This window comes from Xenopus laevis, chromosome 1L (genome assembly GCF_017654675.1).
Source record: "Xenopus laevis strain J_2021 chromosome 1L, Xenopus_laevis_v10.1, whole genome shotgun sequence".
In the NCBI taxonomy this organism is placed as follows: Eukaryota; Metazoa; Chordata; class Amphibia; order Anura; family Pipidae; genus Xenopus; species Xenopus laevis.
In genome coordinates this window covers 29,724,000-29,735,500 of record NC_054371.1, presented here as the reverse complement: position 1 = coordinate 29,735,500, position 11,501 = coordinate 29,724,000, and the positions used below count along the sequence as shown (strand labels likewise).

The following is an 11,501-nucleotide window of genomic DNA, read 5'->3' as shown; positions in this document are numbered from 1 at the left end:
GCTCGGAATTGTGGGAATGCCATCTGCCGTGGACTCCATTTTAATCAAATAATTCTGATTTTTAAAACTGATTTCCTTTTTGTCTGTAATAATAAACCAGTAGCTTGCACTTGATACAAATTAAGATATAATAAATCCTTATTGGAAGCAAAACAATCCCATTGGGTTTATTTGTTAAATTATTATTTAGTAGAATTAAGGTATGGAGATCCAAATTACGGAAAGAATCCTTATCCGGAATACTTCAGGTCCCAAGCATTCTGGATAACAGGTCCCAAACCTGCACTAATAGGGGACTATTTAGTAGAGTCGGCTATGATTATAATGTACCAAATTGCATTAATAAGCTGAAATAGGGCAACAAAAAGATGTACAGGTATGGGATCTATTATTCAGAATGCTCACCACCTGGGGTTTTCTGGATTAGGAGTCTTTCTTGACATTGGACCACCTTGTTTTATAGGAGAAGGAAAGTAATTTGCCACTTGGGGGTGCCAAATGTTATTCCAGCAAACACCATGGAGTGATCCTCTTTCTGCTTCTTATTTCTTCTAACTGCTATGCAGAGAAAAAAGCAAAACTTTAATGAAAAAGCATATGCTAAGAGTTAGGAGCACAGAACATTATGGTGCTGGTGCAGAGGTAGCTTAGTGTTTCTGAAGAAAATACTTTCGTTGTTAACACAGCCACATGCGGAACATCAATAGTGATGACTCCAATATGATGCCTTTCCTTCTCCATGTTATATTACACAAGTTTAAAGAAGGAACTGCCATGGGTATAAAAATCCATACCAACTCTAATGGATTCTTAATAGCTTCTTTCACAAATAAGTTTGATCGTTTTTGTTTTTTTTAATTCAAATGGTTGTAAATTGCTGACTCATGGAATCAGCCAGTTAGAGCAGGTGAGATCTGTCAGTGATTCACAGCATGAGTGTTCTGGTTGCAGTTTGACAACAAATATTAGGTTAAGACACACACAAAAAAGAGCGGTTGAGGAAAGTATTATGAGATAGAAGAATATTAATTCAACAGATTTAGTAAACATCCACTACAGTCATTCAATTATTTTATGAAAGCCAAGTCCAATTAAAAAAAACAAAGGCTGAATGATATTGATTTGCTAACAATGTGGATTCATTCTAGCTTGTTTACCATGGAAAAAATAAATGAACTGATTAAATTAAATTCTGTACTTCAGAATAAATCCCTTTTCTGTACAAAGAATGGCTACAGCTGTTTAAAATGGTTATGATTATGGAGCACCTTTATTGTGCATATATATCTGTCTGTCTATCATCTATCTATCCGTCCATCCGTTTGTTTGTCCATCTATCATCCATCTATCTATCGCTCTGTCTATCATCTTTCTATGTATCTATCTATCATTTATCTATCTATCATCATCATCATCATTTATTTATATAGCACTGTCAAGATACGCAGTGCTTTACTGCAGTTATAGCAAACCGGGAATAAATGGTGGATAACAGACAAGGATTACAGAGTACAATAGGGTTAGAAGGACCTAGAGATTAGAGTTTACAAACTAAAAGGTTAGGGTACAATTGAGACATTAGGATTGTATAAACACTTTGTCATTTTTGATACAGCAATGATTAATTAAGGTACATCGAATAGGCCTCTTTGAACAGATGGGTCTTTAAGGAGCGCTTGAAAGTTTGGAAGGAAGGAGAAAGTCTGACAGCTTGTGGCAGAGAGTTCCAGAGAAAAGCAGAAGCCCGAGAGAAGTCTTGTAGACGAGAATGGGCAGAAGTGACCAGAGGAGAAGTGAGGCGAAGATCAGAAGCAGAGCGTAGGTTTCGTGAAGGAGTGTATTTGGAGATTAGAGATGAAATATAGGGAGGGGTTTCATTATTAAGGGCCTTGAATGTGAGTGTAAGTAATTTGAATTTGATTCATCTGTCTGTCTATCATCTCTCTATGTATCTATCATCTATATATCTATCATCTATCTATCTCTGTCTATCATCTATCCATCCATCAATATATCTATTTGTCCGTTTATTATCTATCTATATATCCATCTATCTATCTATCTATCTATCTATTGTGGGAATACACTCAGTGGCAGCCTTGACAACATTATATGCAAAGTAAAAGACAGCTAAACCTGGGATAAAGTTACAGAAATCTGTTTGTTTGTTTATTCACTTCAGTGCATAACGTAAACTCAACGTAAACTCAACTCACAAGTTATTCCTTTGTAACCAATACCAGTGGCATAACTAGAGTTATGGGCCCCACAGCAAAATAATTTTAGAATAAGAATTGTTTTGATAAATATATAAATAAACTGTGCCCTACAGGGCCCTATGTATTTCAGGCCCTCTAGCAGTTGCAGGTTTATGCTTCCTCTATAGTTACAGTCTGGTTCCCTGGCAGTTTGCCTGTATAGGACTTGCTCCTCTGTAAATTTTCAGCCACACATAGGCAGTTTACTCCAAATAAAATGGGAAGGGGGAGCTCCCCTCCATCCAAACCTGCAGCAACACCCAACACCCCTTTATCTCTGTTGGCGACTTATCACTCACAGCACCTGCATTGGTTCCCTCAGCTTCTGTTATTCTCCACATTTGCTGGGTTTTGTACAGCTTTTGCATTTGCAAACACCCTTGTCTAGACAGCTCACTGAATTTGCATCCACAAAAGCTGAAATGTAGTTTTGGAAATAAATCATGATTTTGATTTTACCCATAATACAGCATTTCCCCACGATCCCAGGGTATTTGTGGCTGTACAACTGCCAGAAATATTCCCTTTTACTCAAATCAGATGCAGTGGTGCTACTGACTATTGATGCTGTGGGAACCCTGGAGCTACTGCCATGTCCAGGGTGGCAGTAGCACCAGGGTTCCCCAGCAACAATCCCCAAGGAAGGATGAATTGTAAAATGTGTGGAAGTGAGTGGGTGAATAAACTTTAATAATCTTTGTTCTTCATTGTGCCCAGGTTATTGTGGGTGCCATTTAGCCTTTGCACAGGAAAAACATGGGAAACATTGTGGCCTTTACAGATGATTGGAGTAAAGCTCAAGAGTGCAGAATGTACCTGATTTGAACTGACTGCTATTTTAGTAGGGATGCACCGAATCCACTATTTTGGATTCTCCCGAATTCTTTGCAAAAGAATACCGAACCAAATCCTAATTTGCATATGCAAATTAGAGGTGGTAAGGGGATTTTTTTTTACTTCCTTGTAAAAGTCACGCGATTTCCCTCCCCTCCCCTAATTTGCATATGCAAATTAGGATTCGGATTCAGTTGTGGCATATCTTAAACCTACAAAATAATGTTATGCTTTAAAAGGGCATTTTTTTTTTACCACAATGAACCTGCTGCATTACATCACAAAAACTACTTCTATACCAATTTTTACTTGTGACATCTCTATAACATGTGCTGCTTTATTAATGCGCAGTTTTTAAAAACAGTGAATTGCAGTGTAAAAGCAGTGAAGGAAATTACAGTACAGGTACGGGATCCGTTAACCCGGAAACACGTTATCCAGAAAGCTCCGAATTAATGAAAGGCCGTCTCCCACAGACTCCTTTATATACAAATAATCAGCATTTTTAAAAATGATTTCCTTGTTTTCTGTAATAATAAAACAGTAGCTTGTACTTGATCCCAACTAAGATATAATGAATCATTATTGGAAGCAAAACCAGCCTATTGGGTTTATTTAATGTTTACATTATTTTCTAGTATATTTAAAGGAGAACTAAACCCTAAAGTTAAAAAACCCTACCCTACATAGACCCCCCTCTCTCCTCCCCCCCAGTCTAGCTGCCCCCTGGGCAAATGCCCCTAACTCTTTACTTACCCCTCCGTGCAGATTCTGTCCAGCGGAGTTCATTGGTAATCTTTAGAATGGGACCGGCGTGCTGATCCAATGTAAGGAAATTATATAGGGATCACAATGTTACTTCACGGACACTAATCAAAAAATAAGAGAATTGCAATGGCTCTTGAATCTAAATATTTCTGTTCTGGTAGTTAAATAAAGTATCTTGCTGTTTATGTTACTGCTTCCCCCATATACGTATCATATCATATTTATTTGTTCCTTTTGACTGAAAGATTCTTACAGGAAGGATTATGATAGATTGACCTGGGGAATCGAAAAGAGTCTATTTTACAAACTTTCCTGCCGAGTCAGAAATGTTTTTCAATTATTTCTGTTAAAAATAAAGCACATGACTCTGGGATAAAGTGAAGGGGGATATGTACGTTTTTGCCTCTGGTAAAAACTGTAACTACTCATAAATATTCATAAAAATGTAAATATGACTTTAATAAGATGTAATTAAGGAACAACAAAAAGGCGGTAGAACATGGTTTTCTCTCCTCCTGTAATTCTGCTACTAATATATGTGCTGAACTGAAAGAGTTAAATTGCGCCTTCTCATCTCAAGCAAGTAACCTGACAAGTCAGCAAAATGTAAAGAAAAAAAAATATTACACTCCAGTAAAATGTAAACGTAAAAGTTCTTTTTATTCCCTCCCCCCAGTTCTCCACAGGGGAGCCATATATTTGTGCTGTTAACAAGCAGAGTTCAGCAGAAAGCTATAGTGTATATATATATATATATATATGCCGCATATGGCAAAATTGAAATGATTGCATTAATAATCAAATTGCTTGTATTGCTGGCATTCATTCCTCAGTCTCAAGGCAAGCTGAGAACTGCTCCCAAACGGAGCCATTACTGTGGTCGTCAGGCTGGCCTAAATGCCATATTTATACTCAATTATACATAGAAGGGGTGTTCAGCCCTCAGCAATTTAGATGTTGCGACTTGTGAGTCACAAATTCCAGTATCCAATGAAGTTGTTGTACAAACAGTAAGAGGGAGATGCATTCAGTGTTCTATGTTTATGCCCCAGCTTTTAGTTCCAGTTGAATACATGATAAGGGTACGGACACAATTGGGTGAAAGCAATGAAATCCCTCCTTTCACACCCAATGCACACCATATGCTGTATATATATATATATATATATATATATATATATATATATATATATATATATATATATATATATATATATATATATATGTATACCATTTACCAAATAAACTGCACTCCAAGGACTTTTTTGCAAACACAAAAAAAAAATTGTGGTTTATTTCAATGTTTCGGCTCCAATACTCGAGCTGTCTTCAGTAAGTAAACACTACACACAAACCCTCACATTTGAACTCTAAAGTGACGCCAAAAGGTCAGTATGATGTCATAGGTAGGTGTATACACCTTCAGTGAAACCAGATTTAAAAATGCATCAGTAAGTGCGAATTGCTGATGTGACCGTAATCCCCATATACATATAATCCGATGTGTCAGAGTTTAGTAACCAAAAGTGCAGAAACATGTCCAGTCAAGGTGCACGTAGAAGTGCAAGTAAAAGTAATGCCATATCCATTGGTGGCAAAGCAACAATATATATATATATATATGTTTATATGCAGTAAAAAACATTACTTCATTTGGGTACAACTATATTTTTGGTACAATTTGTTGATCTCACGCCCATAAGACAAGATAAGGAAGAATATCATTGAGTTCACTGGCTGGGTGGTCAGTTTAGGGGACAAAATGAACTATGGTTACCGGATTACTTTCAATTCAGGGACTTGTCTAGAAAATCCGGCTAGAAGGGCTGCAATTTAAATGACATGCAATCACTGCAACCTGTGTCAGACTGTGATGTTTTGGGGCTGTTACTTGGGGGCCCCCCCACACCAACCTCCCACAAAGCGCCACTACCACCTGCACTTCACATACCTGATTTCTCTTTGCCAATGCGATTGTTCAAGCACATGGGGGTGGAGTGAAGCGATGGCACCCAGGAGAAAAGCAAACTTGTGTCAGCAGGGGGCCCCACGAGGACCAGGGCCCACCGTTTTTTTTTCTGGTGCCCTGCTAGGCCAGTCCGGCCCTGACTGCAGCTCTGCAACATGCATTTATTAGAGGTGTCCCCATACCTCCCAACTGTCCCTTTTTTAGAGGGACAGTCCCTCTTTTGACAGCTCAACCCCTCATTTAAACTGGAAAGTCCCATTTTTCTTTGCACTGAACAGCAAGAAAAAGAAACAAAGTTTCTAACTTAATTGGCTTTTGGTAGAGAGCCCAGAATAGCCACAGCTGCTTATAAGATACTTTTGTAACAATTTCTAGCAAATAAGTAATTGTAACAATATAAGATAACAGGGTCCTTGGGAAAAGACTCACAGCTTAAAGGGCAATTCACCTTCATTAGCAAAACTGTAATAACTGGAGAAAAAAAACACAGAAATATGTTCAAACTTTTATAACCTGCCACATTTTGTAAAATGAACATGGTAATTAGGGGGTGTGACCACAAAAATGGGCGCGGTCAAAAAATGCCACGCTACGCGTGCCAACTTTTTTCTCCCTCTTTTTATTTCTAAAATGTTGGGAGATATGGTGTCCCTGAATTTTCAAGGGTATGGTAACCTTAAACGGGAACTCTCTAAAAATATAACTTAAGCTTTTTGAAAAGTAAACATAATTTCAAGCAACTTTACAATATACACCAATTAATAAATATGCAGACTTTTCATGATTTTTAATGGTATCTGACAGTTCCCTAAGCCTAGCCCCCTGTTCTCCTGCTGACCTGTCTGAGTACTTTGCTAATCTGTCTGACTACTTTGCTGAGCTGGCTGACTACTGTTACTTTGTATCAACAGCCATCTGTCCTCAGCCTGCATCCTCCAAACCCCACAATTCAATGCACACGTGATTTCAATAAGGAAAGGAACATCACAGTGCAATGCATTGTGGGTTATGTAGTTCCTGCACGCTGTCTGTAAGCTGTGGAGAAGTTGTTACAATTTATAACATCAGTGTTTAGTCCCTCCTTTCCTGCCAGGATTTCAAATGATGCAGAAAGAGAAGAACTGGATTTCAGCATAGAAAATGGCATTTGTTTATACTTTTTGAAGAAACGGGTAACTGTGATGTGTATATTAGGGGTGTCTGTATTATGTTTGGTTTGTTTGGAACTAGGAGTTCCCCTTTAAGAATGGACAGAATTCATTACTCATTATACAATGTAATTCAAGTGATGATTAAATAGATCAATTAAAATAATGAGCGTGTATACTTCTTTCTGCAGGTGTGTACCGAAGGCCGGCTCATCTTGGAGTTTACGTTCGATGATCTCATGAGAATTAAAACATGGCACTTTACCATTAGACAATACAGAGAGTTACTACCCCGCAGCATTTTAGCCATGCATGTAAGTACTCATTCATCCAGCAGCATATTCATAAAAAACATACTCTGCATGCAAATCATGATAATGGGGATGCCTTTATCAGCTCTCAGGCTTTCAGTGGCATTCGGATCTTTTGTTCTGTCAAACTGCAAAATCTAAATAACTGGTCACAAGGGCTTAGTGCAGTTCCACCGTGGGATCTATAATCTTTCCATTGGTGCACAGCATCATTTATGTCTCATTGCATTTAATGTAAAAAGGAAAAAAAATATATTTTTGGAGATCCTCTACAGGCTGCAATAAATATCCATGCACATTGTCATTCCTTTTATTGTGATAGAAAAAAATCCCAAGTATTTATATGAACTCTAAGGGGCAAATTTATTAAAGGGCGAATTGAATAACGCTGGCAACATTTTCCAGCGTGACGTCATTTTGGTACTTTACTAACAGGCGCAGGCGTAACTTCACTAGCGAAAGAGACTGACACTGGCGCTCATTCGTACTCAATCGCCAGGCGAAGTTGCACTCTAGGGAAGGGACGTAACTGCGCAAATTCTCTAAGATGCAGATTTTACTGAGCGCCAGACTTAGCCACCTCAGACCAGGCGAAGTGCAATAGAGTAGATAGGACTTCCTCAAAAGTCCCAAAAAACGCTGGCGTCTTTTACTTTTTACAGGGTGATAGGCTGCAAAAGAGAGTAATTTTTTTTTGGGTACCCGGCTTCCCCCCTACATTTCCTAACATATGGCACATAAACTATACACTGGTCTCATGTGTAGGGCAATATAACAACTCTATTTTATTTTATTAAGGTTTCCCTGGGCTTGTGTAATGTAATGTATTTGCTGCAACATATACGTCCATTCAACTTTAACTTCCCGCCGTATGCAAATTAGCCAACGATAGCGCAACTTCGCTCTGCTTGCCGAATTTATGCTAGCGCAACCTAGCCGGCGTTCGCGCCCTGGACGAAACTTCGCATGTTAGTGAATTAGCGTTGTCTTAACGCATTTTCGCCTGGCGAAGTGTTGCGCTACCAAAAAAAAAAAGGCGCTGTCGAATTTTCGATGCTTAGTAAATTTGCCCCTTAGGCTTCTTGGTGTGATGTTTGATGGTAATGTAAATGAATGGGATACAAATGCTAGTTATAATTAATCCTGCGAGTATTTACTTGTCAGTTATACTGACTTTTATTTTCAATTAACAACGTTTACATTCAGTCACATTTGCACCGTGCATGACATGATGCCCAACATATCGCTCTGCAAAACATCATTAATTATTCTATTTAACGTTTCTTTTTTCAACATTTTTAACATATATTTTTGCCTATTTAACATGATATTTCCTATGATCTTAAATTATGTTGATTGATTGATGTTGTAAAAACAATTCTATTGCAGAGTTGAAAGGGGTGGTTCACCTTTAAATTAGCTTTTAGTATGTTATAGAATCGCTAAGAAACGTTAAAATGGGCCTTCTTTTTTTCTTTTTTTTTATAGTTTCTGAATTATTATTATTTTTGTATTTAACTATATATCATTATTATATAATTATATATATATATATAATTGCTGACTTTCTATAAGGCTAAATTGTTATTGCTACTTTTTATTAATCATTTTTCTTTTCTGGCCTCTCCTATTCATATTTCAGTCTGCTATTTATATTAATGCATACAGTAGTTGCGAGGGTAATTTGGGCCCTAGCAACCAGATTGCAAAATTGCAAATTGTCTCAGAATATCAATTTCTACATAATATTAAAAATTATTTAAAGGGGAACAACCCCTTAAATGGGTCTCCAATTATCAAAATAACTTTTTTTCAGACAAAAAGGCATAATGGGTAACAGTTCCTGTACAGGTGTGGAATCAGTTATACGGAAACCCATTATCCAGAAAGCTCCGAATTAAGAAAAGGCCGTCTCCCAAAGACCCCATTATAATCAAATAATCCAAAAAATTTTAAATAATTCCTTTTTCTCTGTAATAATAAAACAGTAACTTGATCCCAACTAAAATATAATGAATCCTTATTGGAAGCAAAACCAGCCTATTGGGTTTATTTAATGTTTACATGATTTGTAAACAATAAAAGACTTAAAGGGGTTGTTCACCCTTAAATGATCTTTTAGTATGATGTAGAGAGTGATATTCTGAGACGACTTGCAATTGGTTTTAATTTTTTATTAGATATATTTTTTGTGTTATTTAGCTTTATATTCAGCCGCTCTCCAGTTTGCAATTTCAGTGATCAGTGATTTGCTAGGGTCCAAATTACCCCAGCAACCATACACTGATTTGAATAAGAGACTGGGATATGAATAGGAGAGGCCTGAATAGAAAGATGAGTAATAAAAAGTAGCAGTAACAATACATTTGTAGCCTTACAGAGCATTTGTTTTTCTATGGGGTCAGTGACCCTCATTTGAAAGCTGGAAAGAGTCAGAAGAAGAAGGTAAGTCATTCAAAAATGATAAAAAATAAATAATGAAGACCGATTCAAAGGCTGCTTAGAACTGACCATTCTATAACATAGTAAAAGTTCATTTGAAGGTGAGCCACCCTTTTATGACACGAAGATCCATATTATAGAAAGGCCCCTTATCTGGAAACCCCCAGTTCCCAAGCATTCTGGATAACAGATCCCATACCTGTATCTATATTTAATTTTATTAGTATAGGTTGTTCAGTGGCATGGTGCAAATATAGTGCTACACAGACAATACGTGCCATAATCAACATACCCTAAACAATAGCTTTATTTATTGCTGAAATATTCTGAAATTCAAGTAGAAAATAGATTGCTCCTGCCTGAAAGCTCTTGTTCTCTAGAGAGGTTTTCAATTATCTAGAGCAGTTGCTGCTTCCATCTCTGCTCGCACGTGTGACTCTGCGCTAAAACAGAAGAAGGAATGAATCATCAGATTTTTAAGTATAATTAGATTCTATATAATCATAAATAACTACACAACACAGAAGGGGTGCTTATTTATATATGGTTTATCCCATTAACCCTTTATACATAAAACCACTCATGCTATAAGAAGAATAGCCACCCCAAATAATAATGTTTACTAAATTTCTAGAAAAATTCTAGAAAATTGCAGAAATCAAGCAAGCATATGAAAAAGCATGGTTTACAGCAAAAATATATTTATAGATAACATCCTTGACTAGTATGAGGGAACCCCTAGATGTTTTAAGGAATCAAGGCACCTCAAATATTCCAATTCATGTTGGGAGCTTCAGAATGCTAGAAGTTTCCATATACAGCACTGGTGTATTTACATAAATGTCCAATGAATTGTAACCAATAGCCTTTAACTAGCAGAATTTATAGATTTACAAGTATAGGATCTGTTATCCGGAAAGTTCTGAATTACAGGAAGGCCACCTCTCATAGACAAATATAAAATATTTCCTTTTTCTCCATAATAATAAAACAGTACTGTGTACTTTATCCAACTAAGATATAATTAATCCTTATTGGAAACAAAAGCAGCCTATAGGGTTTATTTAATGTAGATTTATGGGGTTATTTACTAAAACTCTAATTAATCAAAAACATTTTTTTAATGAAAACAAAGTCTACCAAACTCCCTTCCACGAATTTATCAATAACTTTTCAAAAAAAAAATCGGAGCGAATTAACATCATAAAAAATCGAGGGTCAATTTATATCGTACCATTGACGCTCCAAAAACTCAACTTTTTCGGATTATCTCATGAAAACCCAAACTTTATTGGATTATCCAGTGCAGATCACGATGTCAAGAAACAACTTCAGGAACATCTGCCATTGACTTCTACATGACCTTAACGGGTTTGAGATGAAGTAGTTTTGGATTTGGATTTTTTTGGGGTGTAAAAAATCTCTAGAAATATGAGGGGGGTTTTTTTCAACAAAAAAATCGAGTTTTTCGCTTAAAAACTTTGACCAGATAAATTTGAGGTTTAATAAATGGGCCCCTTAAAGTATGGAGACCCAAATTATACAAAGATCCCTTATATGGAAAAACCTCATGTCCCAATCATTCTGGATAACAGAATTTTTTTTTTAAATCATTTTAAAGTTGTACACCTTTTAATCCTTATTTTATGCTAATGAGTGCCTGTCTTGCTGTGGTCCCTTACACCAGACTCCTGACTCAGTTTGTACCATGCTTCCATAAAAAGTGATTTTCGGTACTGATGGCTTATGTACTAAGGATATCCGTTGTGGC

At 36.8% G+C, this 11,501-nt stretch overlaps 1 protein-coding gene across 3 annotated transcripts in view; it reads left to right on the top strand.

Annotated features, from left to right (window-relative positions):
• ldb2.S (LIM domain binding 2 S homeolog) overlaps positions 1-11,501 on the top strand; it is a 169,746-nt gene that overhangs the window by 123,612 nt on the left and 34,633 nt on the right. For all 3 annotated transcript variants that reach the window (XM_041582597.1, NM_001095715.1, XM_041582599.1), the window contains 1 exon segment: positions 7,169-7,291. In XM_041582597.1, the coding sequence (XP_041438531.1) occupies positions 7,169-7,291 (123 nt within the window).